Genomic DNA, 26813 nt, shown 5'->3' on the forward strand with positions numbered 1-26813 from the left:
TAAAGAATATGCATCAATCAAGGTAAATTGCTTTTACTTTCGTGTGTTTGTTTTATTTTGTCGCTCGACCTTAGTGCTCCCAAACGGAATGTCCTAAGCAATTGCTTAAATAGCTTACAGGCTAATCCAGGTCTGGGTAGGAGCATGAGTTGACTTTTTAACCGACTTCAAAAAAAGGGAAGAGGTTCTCAATTCAACGCTTATGTTTTTTTTTAATGTTTTTACCTCATACCTTCGTCATAAATTAATAAATTTTGAAAATTATTTCTTTGTTTGAAAAAGTATATTAGCCCCGTTAATTTTTCATGAAAATCAGTTCAGTGATTTCGTGTTGAAATCAAAATAACTAAAATAAGTGAGCGAAATTATCCATACTGTGGCGCTTTCAGACACTATGCAAGGACACAGGGTAGGGTTTGAAGGCGATGTCAAAAAACAAAATGAACTTGAAGAATCTATTGGCATAGCACCACCTTCAAGTCAATCAATAAAAGGACATAGGTGCGATGTTATGGTATTTTTAGAGCAATGCATCTGAGAAGTCGGTCCAATTTTTTTGTTAAAAACATTTTATATAGAAAGCAAAGAAGGTCTTACCCTGCAGGCTCTAATTCTATATGCAGATTTCAGGTATGGTTATACAGCTTGTCGGATATTGTCTAGATTTGTAAGCTACTTTCTATGTCACATTTAATAAAATGTTGTCTATTACTTAGACAGTGAAAGTATTTTCTTCAGTATAATTAATAGGATTTGTCATATTATTGATAGGTATAAAGTTTTACTGCCGTGTACAAATCAATCACAATTCAATTCATATTCTCTTTTTTGTTATTTAAATAAGTTAGAATAAGATTTCTTTTTTTTTTATTAACTAGATGTTTTATTAGTTGTACGTGGGTGAATGGGTGTTAAATATTATGTTTGGGTAGTTTAACGATGTTATTTGTGTTAATACCAAAACGGTCATTTTAGATTTCCTATTTTATTTAAGTCCGATCTCAATGAAACAAGGCTTTTATGTTTATACTAAACTAGTGCACGCCCGCGACTTAATTCGCTTGCAATTAGGTTTTATTTCGGACATTTTTTCAAACTTCTAAACACATTACATTCTATATATGAGAGTCTAGCAGTTCATTAGAATGGGTTCAGTAGTTAAGGGACTACGTTAGGACTTATATTCAAGAATACAGAAATAAATAATAAAATAATAACGGACCGTCCTAGTACTCTTTTTGTTTGAGATAACGTTTTTTCTTGCTTGCTCTAAGCTAATCTTAAGGTCTGTGAAAACCGTATAAAAATCGGTGCATTAGTTTTTGAATTAGACATGAACAAAGTAACATACCTATAAAATTAAAAAAATAACAAGACAAGTGCGATTCGGACTCACCCACTGAGGGTTCCCAGGGAATGGTTCATACCATTGGACCATATTTTACCTAATTTTCTTGACTTGGTCGCGTGCCACAGGAATCTAATTGCGCAATTTTGTCGAGCTTTTCCTGAATTTCAGACTTCCTGTTAGTAAAATCTACACTAATATTATAAAGCTGAAGAGTTTGATTAACGCGCTCAGGAACTACTGGTCCGATTTGAAAAATTCTTTCAGTGTTAGATAGCCCATTTACTGAGGAAGGCTATATATTCCTACGGGAACGGGAAACACGCGGGTGAAACCGCGCGGCGTCTACTAGTTTAATTATAAATGTATGTGTAGAGCCTTGATAGCCCAGTGGATACGACATCTGCCTCCGATTCCGGATGGCGTAGTTTCAAATTCAGTCCGGGGCATGCGCCTCCAACTTTTCAGTTATGTGCATTTCAAGAAATTAAATATCATGTTGTGTCTCAAACGGTTTAGGAAAAACATCGTAAGGAAATCTACATACCTGAGAAAATTTTCTTAAATTTCTACGTATGTGAAGTCTGCCAATCCGCATTGGGTCGAAGTGAGGGAATATTATTGGCCTATATGGTTCAAATTTCAATTTGATACCAGAATTTTTGAATAAAGGGATTCCGTTTGTTAAAATTAAAATCAAAATCAAAAATCATTTATTTCAAGTAGGCTCAGTTTACAAGCACTTTGGACACGTCAGTTGACTATTTGTAAAGATTCTACCACCGGTTCGGAAGGCAGGTTCTGCTGAGAAGATACCGGCAAGAAACTCAACAGTTGCTCTTTTGAAAAAGTCATACAGTATTATAATTTACAATTGATAACAATTACTGTTTACATTTCTTATAGTTTTACTTCCTGTGTGAAGGTGGAAGCTGATCCAACGGCCTCCAAGCATCTTTATCATTAAGGAACTCATCAATGCTGTAGTACCCTCGACTAAGTAAATAGTTAGGGTTCCGTAGTCCACAAGGAACATAGTTTCGCCATGTCAGTCTGTCCGTCCGTCCGCGGTTTAGTGCAGAGACTATTAATACTAGAATGCTGTTATTTAGCATGAGTATAAACATAAAAAATTTGAACAAAGTCGTAAAATAAAATCTAAAAAAATATATTTTTTAGGGTACCTCCCCTGAAAAGTGAAAAGTGGGGATGATTTTTTTTACTCGTTTATCTCATAGTGTGGGCTATCGATGGATAGGTCTTTGAAAGATATGATCAGTTTTCTGCCAAAGTTTTTCGATTTAGAGATCCGTTGGTAGAATATTAAGCTTTTTTTCGGTAGATGACTGTAATAATTATTATTATTCAGCCAACAAGAAATACATATTAATTAGATTATTAATATGTATTTGTGGCGTATTATTAGCCGTGATAGCTCAGTGGATATGATTTCTGCCTCCGATTCCGGAGGATTTGGGTTCGAATCCGGTCCAGGGCATGAACCTCCCACTTTTCAGTTGTATGTATTTTAAGAAATATCACGTGTCTCAAACGGTGAATGAAAAACATCGTGAGAAAACCTGCATATCAGAGAATTTTCTTAAATTTCGCGTGTGTGAAGTCTGCCAATCCGTATTGGGCCACCGTGGTGGACTATTGGCCTAACCCCTCTCATTGTGAGAGGAGACTCGAGCTCAAAAGTGAGCTGAATATGGGTTGATGATGATGATAAGTCTCAATAGCCTTTATAGCTCAGCGGTAAAGGATCGGACTCATCCACCGAAATGTCGTGGTTCGATCCCCGCCCGTTGGATTATTGTCGTACCTATCCACTCGTAACACAGTCTTTCCCGACTAGTTGGAGGGGTCATATTTAAATGATTTGGCGAATATTCTTATTTTTTTTTTAAAGTAAGAACTTAAGTTAAGTTACATTTCCAGTCACTTATCTTTGTAAAGTTATATCGATGTACGAAAATTTATCAAAATCGATTCAGATGGGAGATAAACATTTTGCAATTATAATATTTGTTATTAATTCATTGTTAAAATACGATTATAAATTGTGTCAAAATAAAAACCATCATTTACAAGAAAATCTTTTTATTTTCCATTTTACACCATCAATAAATTAATTATCTTAAAAATAGAAATAAATTAATTAAATAAATAATTTAAAACAGCAAATACATCAAGACAAGTCAGCGAATTATTCGTATTTGGAAGTCGTCTTGATGTTATTTGTTTATGACTTGATTGCCCACCTCAGGCGCTAGCATTGGCTTGTGCTGACCCGTATCCAAAAGAGTTGGCAGCGGAGTTGATGACCCTGTACCCAGTGTTCAACCCCTGTGTCCTAGCAGAAGCAGATCCTTGTCCAAATGTCTGAGTGTTGACGCTTACTTGGGGGTTGTAGACGTATGGAAGTCCATCTGCCCTCAAAGCATAAGTGGGGGCGGAATTCGCACTAGACGCAGCTGTGCCATGGCCATTGGAGCTTGAAACTGATGAGAGAAAACCTTGTTCGTTGATATCAGCATGGGAGTCGGCGTTGCCATATCCATTAGAATTGGCTGCAGTCTTTACGACGCCTAAACCATTGTTAATTGTTGAGTGCGCAGATCCATATTGGTTGCCTTCAGTGTATCTTGCTGCACCGTATCCAAAGCCGTTGGTGTTGGCAGCTGAATTGATATATCCACCGGGTAAGTTAGCGTTGGCGTTAGATGATCCGTAGCCTTGCGCATCAGCGGTAGTCACAATGCCATCAGTGTGAGCGGTTGACTTAGCAGATCCGCCGTTAGCTTGGCTGGCCACATGAGCTTGTCCGGGAGTTGGTACGTTGTAAGCCGTTCCGAATCGCCAGCTGACTCCTTTCAGATCGGCTGTAGTAATAGGAACGACGACTGATCCGGTATTGATGTTAGCGTTAGAAGAAGCGGTACCTTGAGAGGTAGCGGAAACGACAGCAGAATTGAAAGCGTTGTTAGCCGCCGACGTTGCGTAACCACCGTTTGTGCGAGACGCAGCCGATGTCAAGCCAAGACCGGGTTCAGATTTTGAGGAAGCTGAGCCATATCCTTGTGTTCTGGCGGCGGTATTAGCGTAACCATTGTTGACATTGGAAGAGGCAGATCCGGAACCGAATCCGAAAGTTTTACCGTTAGATGAAGTGACACCATAGCTCCCAAAACCTTGGGTCTTAGCAGAAGACTCAGCCGATCCAGTACCTTCCGCCATAGCCGAAGTAACTGATGACTCGGCGTTATCATTAATTACACCAGACTGGCCAATGGTTCCAGGTTCGTATATTACTTCGATAGGCGTTTCAAAGTTTTGTTCGGAAACAATGGTCGCTGGGGCCGGCACAGCGTAAAAGGTGGGCGTGTTTTGTGCTTCGACAACCGCATTAGCAGCTCCATAAGCCTCTGGTGTATCGTATACTTCTGCTTTAGCTACAGCCTCTCCAGGGTAGTTCACGCCAAAGGTTTTGCCCATTTGATTGTGATCGTCAGAGGAAGCACTTCCGTACGCCTGAATAACGCCTCCATTGATAGTCGCGGTGCCAGTTGCTCGACCGCCCGCGTTGTTGGTGTAACCTTGACCCACCGAATAGCCGCGTCCGTTACGGAATAAGTAACCTGAAACAAAATATTGGTTCGTGAAACATTTGCACGTAGGCCTTCTATTAAGAATCGAAGAATTAATAAGACTGACATTCTTTAATTCAGTAATTCTTTAATTTGTTTAAATAAATGATTTGTAGCATGTTAATGAACATTCATTGATGTTAACTAGAATTAAAGCAGGTGGCTAATGAAAAAAATATATTATACTTACTTTTCAAAAACACGGGATTGGCATTGCAAAGAGCGAAACACGCCAAGGCTACGATCAACTTGGCCGCCATGATGTGATAGAGTCGAAAGCTCTGGACTGAATGGATGCGGAGAGAGCATTTCTCCGAGTTTATATACCCAAAGTGCAACAACATTCGCTCGAAGCGGCATGCTATGAGTTTTATTCGTATGTATTTGTAATACTTTTATTCCTAGACAGCGAACTGTTATCGGTTACGTTAGAACTATTTTTTGTCATATTGTTTTTGGTGATAATTTTATAATAACACCACGAAGTGTATTGATGAAGTCATTTTACGTAGTAGGTCTTGAATTTGGTGAGTAAAAAGTTCGTTCGTCAGCCTTTTTTAGTCATTCATAAATGGTTTACTTCAGGATCTGACCTCTTTTGCCCTAGGGACTTACACAGATCAACCACGCTATTAAATGACACAGATGATTTATGTATTGTTTGTATTGACATTACTTTAATTTATTTATTTTACTTTAATTTAATTATTTCATCCCATGTTTTGTTTGTAATTTTTATTCGGCTAGGTACTATAAAGCCAAAAGGAAGGATTATAAAAAATCGTAGTAGGTAACTAAAAAGCTGTTTCTGCAAGAACCACAGAAATTTTGTAGTTTAAACGGGTTTAATTAAAACATCACTGGCTTGGCACCGCCTTCAAACTGATCAGAAGGTAGCACATAGGTAAGATGTTATTTTTTGCTTTTTAGTTTAAGTTTGAGTTGGAAGTCGGTTGAATTTTTTTATTAAAATTTTTATTCATTTGTTTTATGTCATTTCGGTGTACTGGATGTGGAGGGCGTTCGTTTAGAAAAAACAAAGAGGTTGACTTCTTTGCTTGTAAATAAAAATCGAATTTTTGTTTGCGGTCGGGTATTAATCTACTGATATTATACACGCGACAGTTTGTATGGATGTTTGTTTGAATGTTTGTTACTCTTTAACGGAATGGAAATACATTTTACTCTGAAAAAAATAATGGTTCCCGAGGGATTTATGAAAAACTAAATTTCACGCTGACGAAGTCGCGGGCGTCCGCTAGTTATTATTATGAATCAGTAAGTTTTCTACACTTACTATAATTTATAGTGTTATGTACAAAATTTTAGTTGCTATGGTATTTACATATCTTAAGGTAATTAATTATAATCATTTTAAATTTACATCCTATACTATTAAATAAACAAATTAAATAATATATTTACAACATTTATCTATCAAAGTGTCACTTTTATGTTTAACTAGAAACATTGAATGTATTACGAGCTACGAATCGCTAAAAGGATGTTTTTAAAACAAGTTTTTTTATAGGATTCGTATGCCGTTTTTATGTATAAATAATGCGGGGATACATTTGTTTTTAGCTAATGAATATATAACTTGAAATTGCAGCTGTATATTTTACGACGTTTTGATTTAACGTTTTATCTTTTAATTTTATACCTACTATTGATAAGAACCAGTGAATTTATGCGTTTTTAATACTTTGATCAGGATATTGCTGTGATAAGACAAAATTAAGGATATTTCAAAGAGTATCATTAATATTTAAATATGGACTAAATAGCTTGTGATAGAGGCACAATTATTTGCCCACTTTAATATACTCGCGTCATATGAAAGTGGGCGGATAATTGTGCCTCTGAGTATATTTATAAACGTAAACATTTTACCTAATAGTATTTTGAATTAGTTTTTTTCAAAGACCATTTCCCGTATCTTTTAAATATAACCAATGTTCCGTTCCTCTCCCATTAGTCGGCAAGACTGTGGTGGAAGTGGCTACGACAATCGTCCAGCGGCCGAGCATCGAATCGAATCTACGACCTCGCGACGCTGTTGAGGTTTTAAATTATTACTTCCTGATGAGTCACTCGTTCTTTTAGTGAAATAGGTATGATGACAGTTTTTTAAATTGTATGTAAATTAGGAATATGCTAATATTAAAGCAATTATGTAAAAGTAACAGCGATCATTACTTTCGGAGCTACATGGATCCCTGAAAAATGCTTTGGCTGGTGGAAGGCTTCGGTTGAGGCTAGGCCCTACCAACAAAGACATACCGACAAGCGATTTAGCGTTCCGGTACGATGTCGTGTAGATTTTACAAGAACAACAAGAAGAAAAAGTTAGCCCGCTTCCATCTTAGATTGCATCATCACTTACCAGGTGTGATTGTAGTCAAGGACTAACTTGTAAAAAAAAAAAGCTCCATACAAAAATTTTAATATAAAAATACAACTGACTTTAAACTCACAAAATTTTTCTACTAAACTAAAAAGCGAAAAATAACATCGTACGTGCTACCTTCTAATCAGTTTGAAGGCGGTACCAAGTAAGATAAGTGCTTTGTCAATTAAGCAGTTTCTGAAAAAACTGTCAACATGTAATATTGATCATTAACCCGAATGTCTCATAAAAATCAATAAAATTAAACCTAGTCATCATCCCCATTGTATAAAATTTAGCTATTTCGTAAAAGTTGTTCGCGTTCTGTCAAACAGACTTTATTTACTTTGTTTTATAACATGTAGTGATTTATTTGCAGCGATGTGATCGATTTACATTTTTAATTTCGCACACTTTCTCTGTCAACAGCTGCATGATTTCAATAAAACTTTTTCTTTCTAACGATCGCAAAAACCGTCCTACCTGTCAGGTGTAAGTCGAAGTTGTCGCGAATGTCTCTTGTTTATGATTTTTTTATGATACTCAATAAAAAAGAAACAAAGTGTAGACTAACTATAGCGTAGAGAACGTTTCTATTAAATTCTCGACAATCTGTGAAATTTCGCGAGATGTTGGCACTTTTTCAAGGTAAGATAGTTACCTACATAAATTAGGAATAATACACAAAAGTCGAGTATTTCATGAGTACCTATTTCTAATATTTTATCTAATTTTATTTAGGTATTTTTCCAAATAAGAAATTAGGTTAATAATTAATATTGTCAACCCATATTCGGCTCACTGCTGAGCTCGAGTCTGCTCTCAGAATGAGAGGGGTTAGGCCAATAGTCCACCACGCTGGCCCAATGCGGATTGTCAGACTTCACACACGCAGAGAATTAAAAAATTCTCAGGTATGCAGTTTTCCTCACGATTTTTTCCTTCACCGTTTGAGACACGTGATATATAATTTCTTAAAATGCACACGACTGAAAAGTTGCATGTGTATGCCCCTTATCAGATTCGAACCCACACCCTCTGGAATCGAAGGCAGAGGTCACCCACTGGGCTATCATGGCTTTTAATTATTTAAAATAATTATTTCTAGGGCTAAAAATTATTTCCAGTCAATAGAAAACAGGTCATCGTTATCACATTAGCTGGATGGAAGTCCACTGCAGGACACAGGGGTTTGAAAGACCCTTCAAAAAGCCATTTGTAGGGTCTTTCAAACCCCACGGCCCTGAGTCACGTGGTCCAATATCTCGGGAACACAACGATTGTCGGCTCTGGTAACGTTGAATAACGAATTTCAAATGGCTAGACTTTTGGCGAGCAGCAGCGATCTAGACCTAGTGTAGCCCTAGACTCAACAGCAGGGTCATTTATGCTTTATAAGTTATGCATATTCCAGCAAATTGAGATGAGTTAAGCTGTTGTTTATCAACGAGTTGCGGAACTGAAGTGGCAATGGGCGCCAAGTTCGAAGAGACGATGGAAGTTGGGGTCCCAATATTCTGAAATGGCGACCCGACACTAGAAAGCGCAGTATTGGTCGACCCCCGCCAAATGGACTGACGACATCGCGAGGGATTCGCTGGATGCAGGCGACTCAGGTTCGTTCGTACTGTTTGGAAGGCCCATGTTCTGTTATTGACGTCCATCGGCTGATATGTTGAAGCTGTTTTTTTTTTCATTTTTAAGGATATAATGTTAGATTTCGAGTAGCCTCTAAAGTATTGATGCTGATGTATTTGGAATAAGGTACCTACTTATTCTTGTATTAGTTTTAAGCCAAGACTATATCGCGGCCAGCTGTGATTAACGAGGTCAGTAGGTAATAGTTCCAGAAACATTGTCTCAATTCGCATCTATACGCGTCGCGAACGTTCGTTCGTTCGAGAGGTCCGTCTCAATAAATCATCCGGCGGTCAGCCTCTTCGTTTAGTAGATCTAATCTATGTTTTATTTATGTTAATCGTTTCGCTAGTGCGGATTACTTATTCTCTAGATCAAGTTTGCGACAGCGATTTATCATGGCAATGGTCTCGCCCACTGACATTTAAATTTTATATTATTAGTATAGACCTGTTAGTCCACTGATTAGCCTATGTGGTTTTAGATCAAGAATACCTGGGTTCGAGTCCTTGATCGAGCTATTGAGCTTTCTTTCTTCTTTCTGTGAAAACTCTCAACCCGAGGTGGGACAGTTGGTGGTGTAACACCATATTTAAGTGTGGTTATATTACCTTACCTTACCTAATCAGCCGATAGACGTCCACTGCTGGACATAGGCCTCTTGCATGGACCTCCAAGCACAACGGTCTCAAGCCGCCAGCATCCAGCGGCCCCCTGCAACCCGCTTGATATCCTCGGTCCACCTAGTGGGGGTCAACTAACACTGCGCTTTCCGGTACGGGGTCGCCATTCCAGCACCTTGGGACCTCAACGTCCATCGGCTCTACGAACTACATGGCCCGCCCATTGCCACTTCAGCTTCGCGACTCGCTGAGCTTTTGAGCTCAGTGACTTTGGTTCGTCTGCCGATCTCCTCGTTCCTGATTCGATCACACAGAGAAACTCCAATCATACAATGTACATACAACAGTGTAGCGACAAGAATGAGATTATCCTAAGCTCGCCAACCTGAATTGGAGCAGTGTACTGGGTTTTAGCTCAATATCTCCTTTTCAAAGCGCAGTGTTGGTTGACTGAGGACCTACTCGTATATCCAGCAATGGACGTCCATCGGCTTTTAATGATGATGATGAATGTTAGTCGTAAGTGTATAGTCCAATAGGCAAAAAGGCAAAGAACGTACCTTAAACCTCTAGTATTAGTCCGGCCTTTTAACCGCGGAGCTACTGAGTTTGGCTCTAAGTGTTTGAAAAGAAGAAAATATGCCTAAACTTTAATAATGGCTGGCTAATTAATTATTTTAAAAGCATTCCTGATACAGTAAAGTAGATAGAATATGTGTCACAAAGAAAGAACACCAATAAAGTCGCGAATTTAAGCTTGTTAAGTGATTAATTGCACTTCCTCGTTAGCTAATCAATTTTATAGATTTTACCGCGAGAAAGTAGGTGTTGCATTTATCTTAATTTACATATTTTGGCCACTTTTTTATCTGTGTGGGTAAGTGGGTAAAACCGTTAATTAATTTGTTGAATCAATTGTTAGGAAATTCCGTTTAAGTTTTTAATTTCAATATAATAATTATTAAACTTATTAATTTTGTAATTTAAGTATTTTGTTTTATTATTGTTATAATATGTTTTTAATAATGAATTGTTTGCAAATAAACTCGGCTTGTAAAGCGCGATCGTCTCGACCTTTCGTCGACGTCGACATAAGATACTTACGCCATCTATGATTACCCCGATGAACTGAAATGCTTATTACATTTTAGCATGGCTTTATTTTCTAGTCTCATTTTCACTATAATATATTGATACTTAATTTAGCTAATTAGTAATTTTGATAGTAAATAAAAAAATAAAAAGTTTGTCAAAAGTATTTGACAGCGGTGGGATTCGAACCCACGCCCTTTCGGACTGGTGCCTAAAACCAGCGCCTTAGACCACTCGGCCACGCTGCCTTGTACGATGATAACGAAATTTGATGTAGTAATACACAAATAATTGTTAAATAATTGTTACCCAAATGCACGATGCAAATACGAACGAACGAACGAACGAAAGAATAATAACCCTATTATTCTATCAGTCTGTGTGTTTGTTTTTTAATGGCGCTCTGAAGATCAAATACAAGAGCTAATTTTGTGATTGTTGTAATACACAAATAATTGTTACCCAAATGCACGATGCAAGGGTTATTATTTTATCAGTCTGTGTGTTTGTTTTTTAGTGGCGCTCTGAAGATCAAATACAAGAGCTAATTTTGTGATTCTTAAGATCTTCATACGCGACTTACGACAATCGATTTGTCGTAAGTCGCGTGTTTTTTACGGTTAATGGGCTTGCTTATTATCATAATCATAAATATCATAGATTATTTCCATTGAAATCAATGGTGAGGTCTTAGAAGAAAGCGCTTGCCTAGAAAGTGCCTATTCATTGTTGCCTTGAAGGTGTTTAGATTATAGGTGGCAAGAAAGGAAGACACTGGAAGTGCGTTCCATACTTTAACAGTTCGAATACGAAACGTTGAAGTGAAACGTTTGGTGCAGGTCGTCTGGTTGTCGATGACGTAAGGATGCCACCCATAACGGTGTCTCGTTGTTTTTTAAATGTGACTATTGTCTATGACACTCGCGACCAGAGACCAGGTCGCGCTAGTCAAAGACAATAGTCACATTACAACGAGAGCTTGACGCTTGTGCTAGCCAGACCTTCCTAATGTTATAAAAGCTAGAAGTTTGTCAGCTCATGCTCTTAAGAAATACAAATACGAGAAAGCAATACAAATGCAAATATGGAGTTTTCATCGTGATGGCTTTAGGTGGATCCTCAGCCATTGAAGTACCATAAATATTTCTTAAAATATTTACTACACAGTATCATGAGAAGTAATTTGCCTTATTTAATGTGTCCCAGTGATAAGCGATAACTCATTTTGGACACAAGATGTCGCTCATAGAAGGAAAGCTTAAAACCACTGCACTCAATTAATGTGGGGTGGTGGCTATCATTGGCAGAATATGTTAATGATATTATCATCTTCATCATCAGTCTATTTGACAGTCGCGTGCATCTGCCTTCTCCATCTGCGGTCGTGGGTGAAAATATTCGTAATTATTGTTTATTCATCAGCTATCATAATACCCATAACACAAGGTACACTTACTTTGGGGATAGATGGTGACTTACACACATGAATGGCATAGGGCTGGCTCATTTTTCCTGTAAGGAGCTAAAGCCTCCATGCTGTTCCAATGTGGGGTGGTGGACTATAGACTATAGTTGAATCTGTGACCATTAATGTCAGATGTCATATGAGGTCTGATGGTAGCATCATCATGAAGTTTATCAACTAGCTACTGTAGTTGAATAATTCTTAAGCCACGTAACTTCGTATTCACTATTTATAAGGCTAACTGATCATCATCATCATAATTATTAACCAGTGTATTCGTTAACCATTGTGATTTTCGTTAACAATAAATTGACTTTACGGAATACGAAACATGCGATTGTTATTGATTTGATGTTAATTATATTGGGTGGCTAATAGATCGATGATGGCGAAAATAAAACACATTATTTTCATAATGACCTGTATATTTACCTAAGTGTAAAGGAGCATTATTTACAAGGTGGACATCGATATATTTATGTCTACCCTAAATCTAACCCTTAAATAAATTTATTCTTAGTTAAAAAACAAAACATCATGATAATATTTTAGGGTCTCATTTCACCTTAGGTATATTGATTTTGAAAATAGTTTTTCTCTTTTCCTTTTTACTAAGTAATTATCATATGATATTCTGAAAATTAGGAAAATAGGTAGGTACATAAGTACTTTTAGTAGTCTGGGCCCAAATGGGCTTTTGAAACGTAAAGTTAGTAAATAAAGTAAGTTACATATTTTTGTCACTTTAGTTATAGAGCGAGTTTGTGGTAGCTGGACTTTCCTCATTTTATGAACGCTGAAAGTCCGTCATCTATGTTCGGTAGCCAATTATGGAGTTAGATTCTTGGTGGCTCCAATATTTATATTTATTAGCCTCAATAGTTCAAATGTGAAGCGGTTTGACACATCACCGCCCCGTTGGACTATTGTCGTATCCACTCCTAATACAATCTTTCCCGACTAGTTGGAGGGGATTAGCGATGTTCCGAAACGGCTAAAATTGTATCCGACTATTCAACTATCAAATAATAGTAATTGGGTAGAGATCCGAATAATTAGGTGAAATGAGTCCTAAAATTACAGGAAAGTTGCCAGACTCAGTTATAATTTAAAACCCTAGTTTGTTAGTTAAAATTAAAGTACATAATATAAAAAGTTTTATAAAATAATACAAAGCTGCTTTCATGAGAAAATATATTTTTCAAAGATACTTTCTGTATGTAAAAGTGTAACTCATAAAAGCAAATCTTTTGCTCATTTACAGTAGAATTCCAATTTAACTTGTAACTGATAATAGTAATTATTGTTGTTATTTAAAACAAAATTGCTAGGTATTGTGTGTTAGCATTTCCCTATTTACTATTTTACTTGACGGCAAATGACGAGTTAAAGTTACTTACGCTATCCAGCAGGCTAATTCACTATCTTTGACGTATATTAGTTGACATACACGAAATTGAGATTCTATGTAACAAATGTCATCCGGTGCCTTATCGTGGATATCATACAGTAGGTAGATGACCTTTCTCAATTGTTTGATGTTTATTTTAATAAATAGAACAAAATAGTAAATAAGTCAGCTGGATAGCTGTTTTAATAAATATTTTATTATGGCTTTTACAAAACAATATCATATCGGCTGGATTATTTTCTAAAGTCAGTTTTTTGGAGGGCATAGTCAACCGAGCCTGTTTGACATTGGTACCTGTAGTATATGTCAACAGCCTAGACTGTCAATAGATGAGTCTATAAATACAGGCCTCGGACAAGCGGGGGCAGTTGCACTTTGGCGCTACAGCAGTACGTACCAAGAGGTACTAAGTAGATCACCCGAGTGATCAACCGATCACCCAGAGAGTGAGTGCAAACACTACAGTACAGTTCTTTGACTGATACAACATTTCTTGCAAAATCTTGTGTGGAAAACCTCTAAATCTCACAAGAGTTCAGTGACTTTTTTCATGAAAACGACCGATATAGCGAATAGTCCAGTCGAATGCTATATATCAGTCAGTAGTAAGGGGTTGTCACTGTAGTGAGCCAATTTAGGTATTAGGTACATCTAAGTTGGCTTCTGTCAAAAAATTAACTTGGAAACAGTTACTTGCATGCAGTGGTGTAGCTAGGTAACCAAGGGCCGTGGTGCAAATAAAAAAATTGGGCCCCACTACTATCTAAACTGGTTACATTTTATTAAGTAAATATATTCAATACATAAAAATGCTAAGCTACTTGATCATCAGCTCTTTAACGTTTTCAAAGTTATATAAAACGTTTAGTAGATTTTCTGGTAGAGATTCGAAGGCCCCCTGAGATTGAGGGCCCCGGGAAATAGGGTAGTTGACTGTTGACGTGGAATAGACGTCTGAAATATATCGATATGAATTAATAAAAGTTAAGTATTTCTTATAAAACTTAACTTAAATATCACGTATTTTTCAATTTTCCCACACGTCAAAAATGCTGTCGTCTATTTTGTGACGTCACTAACACACTTTTTATACTAAACGAAGAAATAAATTGTTGACTAATATTTTTGTCAGACGCTCCATTTGTATGGGAGTTATTTAGTGACGTCATGAAACAGTTAAAACATACTGTCATGGCCGTCAGGCTTTTGGCTCGTATTGTCAAAAACATATTTAAAAACTAAAATTTTCATGCAATCACGTTACAAAATAATATGAAAAAAAAACAGTCTAGTTGAACGATAATGAACTATTGAAGACCATTTAAAAAAAAGGGTCAACTAGCCTATTGCACCGCCTAGCGCCTGGGTAGCAACGCCATTGCTTGTAAGAAGTGTCGTCAAGGAGCCGTATATCTTATGGATAAATTTGTCACAATAAAATTATATACCTAGTTGATTAATGAAATTTCCCACACATATTCATGCTATTGTTATTGCATCGTAATTAAATATCGCGAGATGTTATGCAAGCTATTGTATTATGTCGTAATTTTTGTTTACACTGGCTTATTTGAGAGACGTGAAGGAGATGGTCAATTTCAGGTCCATTCTTGTACCCTGTATCTATAAAATTAAAAAAAAACAAGGATTTTATTAAAATTTATTAAAGTGAATAAATGTAACTAAAATAAGAAATAAATAAAATTAAAACCCAAGTTTTTGAGTTATATCAAGATGGCGCCCCTAAAGCAACTATGACATGACAATTGACAGCAAACGTCAAATCGATTACTGCATAGAAAACGTCATCAATCCGCTATTATTACCCATTATAGAGTTGCCTTTCCTGGGATATAGTAAATACTATTTCGAAAGAATTAAAATAAATTCGTAAATTTGTAAAATCAAAAATAGTTTAAATAAATATTTTCTTTTATTTCCGCTAGGGTACTGGACCTGGGCTCCATACAATTTTGGACCATCTAATTTACAATAAATTATTAATTAATTATTTTAAGTGGTATACTTTATATGAGCATATATTTATTATTTTTCATGTGTATTTATAGTACCAGATGGGTTAGTCGCTAGCTCAGTGTCTTTCAAAAAAAAGAGTTAAAGTTAAAGTTATTTGGATGCTAACGAAATCATTTTTGTTCTAAAATAGTTAGGTACATAAAATATGTCGCCTGATACAATTTTTTTTATAATGTTCATGTTTGTTCAATAAAATTAAAAAAATATCAAGTCAATCCAGCCTGTTTTTATAAGTATTATATAAACTAAATATAAAACAATAATATATTAGTTTTTAGGCAATTAGATGAATTAGTATTTGTATACTATAGATATTTAGGCGTATACCAGAAAGTACAGCGTAACATTTTTGGTTGAAATTTACGAACAATCTACTTAAAGTAGGTATATTTTATATATACATAGTTAATAGATAGTTATTAACAAATAGTGTCACAATTATTATAATGATAATAATATATTATTATTACTGATGATACATTCATCCTTTTTTATCTATAGCGTAGTAGGTAGGTGTTTTACAGAAAAAAATATTGAGATTTCTTTGATTTAATGCTATATTACTGATTGTATGATAAATCAAAACTTATCCTTTTATATATATACCTATATACTCATACTTATATCTATAACTGCACAGTTTAAGCTGCTGCACAATATACAATATAATCAATATATAATGCGATTAAATTAAGAGAGTCTAATTACAATGATGGTGTTTTCAAAACAGCTGAAGTTTCACATTTTCCATATATTTGTGTTATATTCTTAATTTAGTCGTATTATATCCATTGCGTATAAATATAGTTGGCATGAAAACAAAAAAGGGCTATTTATTTGGTTACTGAATTAATATGTTATTTTATAAATTATTTGAATTAGATCTAGAAGAATTTACAATTACAATGTACAGTTTCTTATGCTAAGTGAGCGTCGTCTCGGGTTATTTAGTTCATTTTGAATATTTCATTTCATATCCGGTTTTCCAGAGGAATGCATTTTTGTTAACAATATTTTTCATCAACCACCTGTATTTATGGCTGTTAATTTTAGATATTGTGTTTTTTTTATTATTATTGTGTTTGATTAAATAGTTAATCATGCTTATACATATTTCAAATATAAATATTGGGTAGACTTTTATTTTAAAGTTACTAACCAATTGGAGTATTTATTATTAATCTCAATATTGGATTAATGCTACTTGCTCCAACAACAAACACAAGCCAATTATAAATCAACACTACATACCGATGTTATTAAGATGTGTTAGTCATTTCTATGATTAACGTTTAAAAATTTATATTGAAATAAAGTTAAAACATTTATTTGAAATTATTATTAGTTTACCATAAATTGTGTACCCATTTATAGTTGAAGATGAAAAACATTGAAAATCTGTCCATATATTTGGTACACTATTAAAAAACGCTCTGTTTCTAAATTGTCGTGCTCTTTCGTGCTCAATATATTACATAGTCATGATAAAAAATTACATACACGCGTTAATTAGTTGATTTATTTATAATAATAATTTATCATCTATGAAAATTAATACACAATAATTTATAATATTCATATTAACAATCGTACATGATTATTAATTAGTATAATTTAAATAAATTAATTGACTTAAATTGTCATAATATTTGATTTCAAACTAATTTCTTTTAGTATAAAATTATTGCAAAATACAAACTGAGCACAATCATTAAGAGATATTTAAATTATTACCTAATTGAAAATATCAAACAGTTTGAATTAAAATTCGTTGCATAAATGACGGAAAATCATACATTTATTTTAAAATAAACAAAAATATCAATAAGACGAAAACACAATAATAATTTCATAGCCCAAAGAACAATAATAATTTGTTCTATCAGTAAAATCACTTATATATAATAACAAGATAAAAAATAAAACCCCAAGTTAGTCCTAAGTATTACAAAAAATGTCTTACAAGCTAAAGGAACACAGAGTTAAATTTTCGCATTAATCATCACCGATATACCAACCGTTGTCCATTCAAAATTAATTAATTAAAGTATTTTTGACCATAGACTGTAGTTGACGGGACAAGCAGATATTTCACCTGATGTTTAGTGAAAAACCATAGCTAATAGAGCAACACTTTGCAAAGTACGCTAAGATCACGCCCTGCAATATATGCCCAACAAGATAAGGCATAGTTTTATTTTTTTTAAATTTAATTTTATGTATAGTCAGGTAATTTATTTAAATAAAATCAGTATTTTTTCAATTGTTCTAATTTTGAAAATAAAAATGGACGTTACAAATGTGTTAAAATATGGACGTCGTATTTCGGTGAGAATCATAGAAATTTAATCAAAGAATTTATTATAAGATAATATCTGATTCATCATATTTTGTAGAGTAAAAATTCAATGCCCACTAATTCTGGAAGTAATGTAAAAGCTTATATTATTGTGTAACCTTTTCTTAAAATTGTCATATTCAGTGTAAAACCTTGTAGAACTAAAGATTTCTACGATAGTAAACATTTTGAATTTATAATAATTTATATATTTGTTTTGATCCAAATATTTAATTTAATAGACACTTTAAAATTGTAATATTTACACAGAGCTGCCGTTTTATATCATTGTAAAGTGTAGTTGCTATGTACTTACTACATATTAATTATTTTTATCTGGCTCGTTCGTACAATAACACGCATTGTGCTTATGAATTGTGTTTGTCATTTTCAGTCACTTTTCAAGCGATATTATTAAATTTCTTGATGTTCTATTTATATATCAATGTATGCTTTATTTGATGTTTTACAAGGCCCTATAGTAACAATGAGGGATACACATAATATTAGCTTTACACATGGTATAGACAATGAAGACATGGCCGTGTCCATAGACTATGTTTTACGATATATTTATAATCTAGGCGATGAGAATAAAACTAACATGATTGGCAAATATACAATAGAAAGAAGCGGATGGCACATTTATTTCTTTTTTTTTTACAGAAAAAAAAACATTATACAAGATCTCCCATTCAGATTCAACTATAGATTTATGATACTTCAACATTCAAAACACGTTTGTTTGATACAGTGGAAGTAAATACACCAAGATTTTATAGATATTTCATAAACTTCACACCAACATTAAAAATTTGGTCTTAAAATTGATAATTTATTTTGATATTCAATGCATTTTAAATTATTTTTATCATACATAAGTATGTCGAACATACAACATTAGGTTGTACATGGTTTGTACGTAAGAAGTACAATCAGTACACTTAGCATGTTGATTAATTTTTTAATTATTGATTTCTCGTTTCAGAACAAATTTAGCCACAATATGATAATGTATAAATCGATGTCATGCATCAAATCAATTAACGTTACGTCGATTTCGTTTGTTTTATATATTTATCGTAACATTTTTCGAGAATAAATGGTCTGGTGCAGAGGCAAGGTCTTGCACAAAAATATCATTTGTCTTAAGAAGTATTCAGGTGTAGACAGTGTCAAATTCTGTGATTCTACGACAGTGTCTTTCTTTTCATTTGCTTGTAGTTTTCTATTTCTGTGTTACGGCATATAAATAATAGTTATATATATCCGAATACGGCTATGCAAAGAATTTTTGCACAAGACCTGAATCTACAATCATTGAGTGTATATTTAACAGGAAATTATATTCTGATTACACCTATGGAACGCAAATTATTAGTATCAATAGGTATTACTCAATAATTGAATTGTATATTACATTATTGACATTACATTTTACTAATAATTTACAAATTATCACTTAAATCAATATTCTTCCATCGTTTTAAGTAATCATTTATTGACTGTGACGTCACCATGATCTAATTGAAAATTATCGCCGTATATTGTATTAATATGTTATCATGCACGTCATCGTGTCATGCTGGACAATATTGTCTTTTGTCATACAAACAGTGCATAATCAATGTTAACATTACTAATTGTGTTAGTAGTACCATTAGCATTAAATATAACTTAATGCTAATGGTATTAGCACTAAAAATACACACTCAAGGACTTGACCTACAATATGGAAACTTAATAGACTTGTGGCAGAGTTTGTTCTGTGTGATCTCACGCATAGAACTCCCGGTTATTGTGTCCCTTCCCGTAGGAGGCGGCGGCGGGGCTCCTCTTTGGTTCATCGAGTGCGTACGAGCCTTCGTCCTTCTTCCTCATGCGGTACACTATGAACATCACCACCAGGATCGCGCAGAGTAGTCCTACTACCGCTCCGCCGATCACAGCTGAAAGCAGTTTTATACACTTTTATTATAGGTTCAGAATAGCTCAACTGACACCGCTTCTGTTTTTTATACATTGCCAGATGTTAAGTGACGACGTTGCTGTCTAGGTTGGAAGCGGGATTTTAGACCAAGTATTTATTTATTTTATGTACAGATTTATTTTATCCATAGGTATATTTAACGGCTCCTTTCTTAAAGGTTCATCATTTTAGCAGCTGCATTGCTGGACATGGACCTTAATCACCACGGTCTAAAGCTGCATTAGTAAAGCGGCCCCTAATTTGTGATTTGATCACGCAGATATATTCCAGGCATAGCTCTGTCTATTACAAGCAGTTATCATCATTATCAGTATAATTGAATGGATCATAGGCTACAGGATTATAGCAGAAAGGGATTCAGAGATTGGACCACATTACTCTACCGGGATCGACAGTTTAACTTACCTATTCCCCAACTCCAAACTGTTTCTGAGGATTCTTGTAAGGGAAATAGGTAAGCTCAATATTTCATACGACGCAAGTTCATTATCCCGATTTCTAATAGTACGATCAGCTATCGTCGATGAACGTGGCAGTTAACAAGGGAAAAGTACAATGAATGAATACTGACCGGCAAGTATGCCAGGTTGTGCGAAGAAGCTGGTGGCGCGGTCTTCAGGCTTGGCGTTCATGATGAAGACCCCGTTGTCCGCAGGCTGCGACTTCGGTTCTATATTCGAACCCGATTGTTCTTGATCCTGGAATTCAGATAATGTTTCTGTCAAATACAGCTCCTAAAGCATCATTATCAGCCTATTTTAATGGTGAGGCCTCCTTACAGGAGAGGATATCACGCTGCTCTAATACGGGTTGACGGGATTAGAGTGATACTATTAAATTAACGGCCACTATTAGATGTAAGATGACTGGAACCTACGGCTTAACGTGTTTTACGAGGGTTGTAACACTATCAACTCCAAAACTGTCAATTTTTTCAATAAACAATAAAACATTTTTGACATCTTATCTAATAAGTTCATTTTTTACTATTATGCTTGAAAAACATTAGTAAAGTTTCGTTTATCTAGTTAGATACTTTGAATTTGAACCGATATCAGTGTAGTTGGTACAAGCAACATGATATAGCATAAATATAATTAATCCACTTACTATGACAGGTGGGTTTATTTCCTCCCCTTCTATATTGATGTCAGTTTGATCTGGCCGAGCGGGTTGCTCCTCCCCTGGTACGCGCGTGTTTGGTGCACCTTCTGCAGGATTCAATATACGAGCTGGAATGATAATTAGATATATATGATCAGTATGCATCTTCTAAATATTTCCTTAACCTCTTAAGTTTCCCAAGGATAACTACTTTGCCTTAGAAAGTTTCTATAATAATAACGATATTAGCTGAAAAAGAAGTTGTTAATAGGTATCAATCTTCTACTTAAGACACGAAATTTTAGTCTTAACTTAAACTACAAACCTTGGTTTTGCGCGGTTAGAATAAATTAATTTGCAATTACAACAGACTAAAGACCTTTGTAAATAGAACTAGCAATGACGATTTTTTAAATTGAACAAAATCAAAGATTTTACTCTAACTCTCGATAATTAGGATGCCAATCATTATAATACATCATAATTAGTATAGACACGAACTCTTAGGAGTTACTAGTAAAATAGTAGTTCAATTAAGTGACATAAAAGTAGATCATTAAAAGATATAGCAATTTTTTAATTAGTTAAATAATAAATTAGTTGAATTAGGTAAATTAGATGACGAAGACTTGTTAGTTTTAGATAAATTTGTTTTTATGATAGAATTTGTAAGCCAATTTGAATAGCACGAATATGTTACGCCAATAGTATAAGAAATACGATGATAAAAGTTGATGGTAAAAGATAATATGAATTAAGAAATACGTAATTTGAAACATGCGGAAAATTGGGTTTAAAATTTATGATGGAGTTGAACAATAAACGTCATCGTTGAAATGAAACTATTCTTTTACAACTAAATATTTGGTATTATTGCATTAGATGTGAGTCAACTTTACTCAATGCGGTTTTAGGTTAACCATTCATGTTTGTGTGTTACTGAAAATATAGTTAATATTTATTAAAAAAAAAATGTTATGAGCAGATCTTTGAAAGTTTTAAATACATTGTTTTTTTTTTTAATAAATCTTGAACATATGCATTCTGAAGTAACAAGTTCAGTAAATTCAATAGAGACAAGATCTTGCTTAGTTTCTGTTACTGATCTATTCATATTTATCACATAAACTATTTGATTAATGCAGTTTTTTACACAAGTATTAGTATTTGTAATTTTCTTTTGTATTTATTGAATAGTTTTATTTCAATCTCACCTGAAGTTGTCGCGAAAACTGTTGGGATGACACTAAACATTTCATGCACTAAATATTTTCTTGTCTAAAAGACAACATCGAAACTTACCGGAATCCTTGGAAACAATAGAAGTAACTAACATTTATATACTTTAATACTATTTATTAAATGACATTGTAAACAATAAATTAGTCACAGTGCGTGTAGAATAAAATAATAACCGCTCAGTTGAATGTTCAGGAAACTATTGCGGGATTAGTTGAACATAATTACATTTGCTAGCAAGTATTGCTGATAATAATTAAAAACATAATTCAAGGTTGCAATGTTACAGCGCGTCTGTATCGCTCGACCTAAAATCTTTTTCTACTCGTAGCCAACGACGTAACGAAAGAAATGAATACATTTTGCTACTACTCATAGTTGTCTATTGTCTTAAATAGATAAGCTAACTATAGAATTTATGTGAGTAAATTGGCATTGTATTTTGATTTTGTTGATCATTTGAAACTTGTGTTTATACATAAAGACCTAAAATTATATTACTTAGAAATATAATTAAACGGAACAGTCTGATAGTAATTACGTAATCATCAAAATCGACGTTGCAAATTGTTAAAATTAGCAAATTTAAATTAATAATGATAAAAATACTTTATAGTTTATGGGGAGAATCAAAATGTGAGAAAATTACAAAACGAATAAACCTGATGTTGAAATGAAATATGCATGTACATAAAGGAAGAATATGAATTATTAAATAATAATAATAAAAATATTAACTATAATGTGTAATCATCTGCCTTCTAAGATTTAAAATATCTAAAATATGTAATATAAATACTTACGTCGTAATATAAATATTAAATATTAATTACTAACTAAGATATCACAGTAGATGATTGCACATGTGGTAAAAATACAACTAAAAGTAAAATATAAATTTTTGTTTGTTGCACGAAATAAATTCAATAATAATTAAGATGACAAAGAAACTGTTAACACAAATACCATACTAACTAACTGAAGTCAGGCGTGAAGGCGCTTGATAGGCCATGATAGACCACAAAAGTTATTACAAAAAAAATTCAATTTAACATCGTGACTAGTGCTATTAATAACGCAATTATTTGCATTAATAGCGATGCCCAATTAATGCTTTGCGTTTCATTACGACGTCGCAGCCTCGACTCTGTATCATTTTGCGTATATTTCAAATGAAATGCCACATTGAAGCATTAAGTTTCAATGGAGCTACGTTGTGACGACGGACAGTGTTTCACTTGTTTCGATCCATTGTTGTGTCCGACTGGTTGCATGCGTCATCCTCTTGCACTGCGACGTCGTGCGTTATCACAACGCAGATGTGGCATACAATGCGTTGATCCGTTGCGACGACGCAACGCAACGCATTGATGAGGCATCTCAACAAATTAAATACTTAATTCGTGTAACAAACAGATGTAAAAATAATAATGCAACAAAAACGGCATGCTTCAGCCTCTACTCACGACTTTCTACATCGAACGTATCTACTGGCTTTGGCACTGGCGGTTCCGTATTCGGCACCGGGATGCTCTCCGACTCAATGTACTGAGTTTCAGTCTCGTTGGTCTCGTTGGTCTCGACACCAGTAGTATCAGTGTCGATAGTCGGTGCATTGTATATTGGGGGGCGGGGTTTGAAGTCTTCGTCATCCGGCGGCGCGTCCGGGGCGTCACCTGATCCGGCGCGGCCGTCCTCGTCGTCCGGGCCGGGTCCCGGTCCCCAGCCGGAGCCGGAGCTTTCGTCGATCTCTAGACCGGAGCCATCATCGTCGATGAAGAGGTTGTCCTTGTCGGACGCGAGCGGGTCGTCCTGTTGGTGCGATGCGCCTTCCGTTGGCGGAACGCCGGCAACTGCACCCTCCTGGAATTTAGAAACGTCACCAATGAATTCCTATAAATTCCTTTATCTAGCATGATAAATTCCTAATAGCTAATTATGTAACTATGGACCTAACGAACCAAAGTCACTGATATAGCTCAGCGAGTCGCTAAGCTGAAGTGGCAATGGGCAGGCCATTTAGTTCGAAGAGCCGTTGACGTCTCAAGGTGCTGGAATGGCGATCCCGCACCGAAAGTGCAGTGTTGAGGGCTCCTACTCTAGGTGGACCGAGGATATCAAGCAGGTTGCAGGGAGCCGCTGAATGGTAGCAGCTCGTGATCGTTATGTTTGGTGTCCACGCAAGGCGCGTATGTCCAACAGTCGACGTTCATCGGCTATTAACGAGTAATGTATGCATCTAGCATTACTTTATCATTTAGTACCACCTAAATGGCATAGCGGTCTTTAAAATTGTAATTTCGATTTTATAATTAACTCTTTGGGTATATTCCATTTTTTGTAAATCACCCCTGTACATCAATTACATCAGCTGACGAACGTTCACTGTAGGACGCTTTGGCTTTTTATAGGAAACCACGTTTCTCAGTCGACCGATAGTGTCTCTGCAACTCGCGAGATTTCGTCAGTCCACCTAATGGGGAGTCGACGAAGATTGCGCTTTGCACTGCGGAAAACGCAGTGTTGGTGCAATATTACAGAAAAATATCAAATTTTGAGAAAAAAAGAGAAAAGAATTGATTTATTTTAATTTCATGATTAGGTGTTCAAAGCTGTAGGTTTTAATTTTAAATGCATTTGTGATTTAAACGGTATGCTCTCATTAAAGACTAAATCAAGAGTACCCTACACCGACAGACTTGTATGAAAGGACTAGTGACAGTGGAAGAAAGGTATGCCAGTAGTATGAAATTCGAAGTTGCAAAAATGGACCTTATGGTTGTTGACCGACACTGAGAACTCAATAAGACCTATATCGGAAAAGGAACTTGTACGTTTAGGGCTTATCCTAATGAAAAATGAAATGAAATGAAAAAAAAATTAAAAACCTGAATTTATTAATTAAATAGACATTGCAATAAATCAATTCAAATATAGAGTAAACTATGTAGTGAATAAAATAGTTATCAGTGATGATGAATAGTGGATAATAGTGTAACCAGTACCTAGTCTGCTTTATAAAGCTCACACAACATTTATAGCGGAAAAACTGACTAAAACTGACAGTTGCATTATCAGACTGAAACGCTTGTCCTTGATTTCAATAGCACCTTGATTCGAACACTATTTGCGACGCAAAAAGAAGTTACAACTACGACTGCATAGCTATACGTGCTCGACCTATTTCCAGAAAGTTCAACGAGGCATCAAATATGCACTTCTCACGGCTCTATATCATTTATCTCACAATAGACACGACTTTAGTGAATAAAATTGCACTAGTTCACTTAAAATCGAGCCACAAACGTTCTCACTAAGTTAAAACACGAATTAACTGTCACGAAAACCGCGTCCACGTCATCATGAATGGCTGAAAATGTAATGAATGTAAACCAATGACGTTTTAAATCAAAGTTCACTCACCTCGATATCCTAAAAACCTTCGATGTAAGTTATACTTAGGTTTAACGTTTTGTTATTGGTGGTTAATATATTTTCTAAGCTTTTGGCAGTGTACTTTCGGTTAGCGTAAGTTGTGTAGTGACTGTGCCGATCAATAGGCTTTTTCCGCGGGTGGGGAGGAGGGGGGAGGCCGAGTGGTTACTGCCGCTTACCGACAGATGACAGGACGCGGTTTCGAAGGCTCGCAGGAAACGTTTTCAGGCTTCGACGGAAGGCGTCGCTAGTAGTTTCAGTTGTGTTACAGTTAATTATAAGGTGAATTAGGTACTATAAAATTCATGATTCTTATGAAATATTTTAGCTTTTGGTAATGTTTATATAAGGGAAAATAGGTAACTTTATAAAAGTACAAGAATATCCTCATGTTTCTTAAATGTAACTGTGCCATGCAGAAATCAGCCTTTCGATACTATGAAATAAGGCTGCTTTTTATTTAATTATATTTCCTATATTGTATTTTGTTTTTGTTCGATTTTTCCTTTATTATTGTGATGTATAAAGAATAATTCGTTATCAACCCATATTCGGCTCACTGCTAAGCTCGAGTCTCCTCTCAGAATGAGAGGGGTTAAGTCAATAGTCCACCACGCTGGCCCAATGCGGATTGGTAGACTTCACACACGCAGATAATTACGAAAATTCTCTGATATGCAGGTTTCCTCACGATGTTTTTCCTTCACCGTTTTGAGACACTTATTATTTAATTTCTTAAAATGCACACAACTGAAAAGTTCGAGGTGCATTCCCCGGACCAGATTCGAATCCACACCCTTCGGAATCGGAGGCAGAGGTTTCATTATCAGCCGATGGAGGACCAGCACAGCGGCCTCATTGAAGGACTTCTAAACAACACGGTCTTGAGGCGCCAGCATCCAGCGGCTCGCTGTAGCCCGCTTGATATCGTCAGTCCACCTGGTCAACCAACGTTGCGGTTTACGGTGCTGGGTCGCTATTCCAGCACATTGGACCTCGACGTCTACGTCCATCGGCTCTTCCAACTAGAAGCCTATTGCACTTCTGTTTTGCG

At 35.3% G+C, this 26813-nt stretch overlaps 2 protein-coding genes and 1 non-coding gene across 4 annotated transcripts in view; all 3 read right to left on the minus strand.

Moving 5' to 3' along the window:
* Window positions 1-3461: 3461 nt before the first annotated feature.
* Window positions 3462-5275, minus strand: LOC112051259 (filaggrin-2-like). The gene is made up of 2 exons (XM_024089831.2): window positions 5189-5275; window positions 3462-4989 (listed from the first exon to the last, which is right to left on the minus strand). The coding sequence occupies exons 1-2, from the start codon at window positions 5256-5258 to the stop codon at window positions 3614-3616; spliced, it is 1446 nt and encodes a 481-aa protein (XP_023945599.2). The 5' UTR covers window positions 5259-5275; the 3' UTR covers window positions 3462-3613.
* Window positions 5276-10908: 5633 nt separating this feature from the next.
* On the minus strand, window positions 10909-10988 carry Trnal-uag (transfer RNA leucine (anticodon UAG)). Its single transcript has one exon. It is a non-coding gene; the product is annotated as a tRNA-Leu (tRNA).
* Window positions 10989-12609: 1621 nt separating this feature from the next.
* Window positions 12610-26813, minus strand: part of LOC112051250 (syndecan) — a 350329-nt gene continuing 336125 nt past the window's right edge. The window contains exons 2-5 of one of the 2 annotated variants that reach the window (XM_052882857.1): window positions 23791-24187; window positions 21092-21213; window positions 20553-20679; window positions 12610-19940 (exon numbers count right to left, since the gene is read on the minus strand). In XM_052882857.1, the coding sequence (XP_052738817.1) occupies window positions 19768-19940; window positions 20553-20679; window positions 21092-21213; window positions 23791-24187 (819 nt within the window). In that variant the 3' untranslated portion in view covers window positions 12610-19767. Of the gene's footprint in view, window positions 19941-20552; window positions 20680-21091; window positions 21214-22387; window positions 22641-23790; window positions 24188-26813 lie in introns of those variants that run through there. The other variant, XM_024089817.2, reaches the window with a different exon arrangement.

This window comes from Bicyclus anynana, chromosome 1 (genome assembly GCF_947172395.1).
Source record: "Bicyclus anynana chromosome 1, ilBicAnyn1.1, whole genome shotgun sequence".
Lineage (NCBI taxonomy): Eukaryota > Metazoa > Arthropoda > Insecta > Lepidoptera > Nymphalidae > Bicyclus > Bicyclus anynana.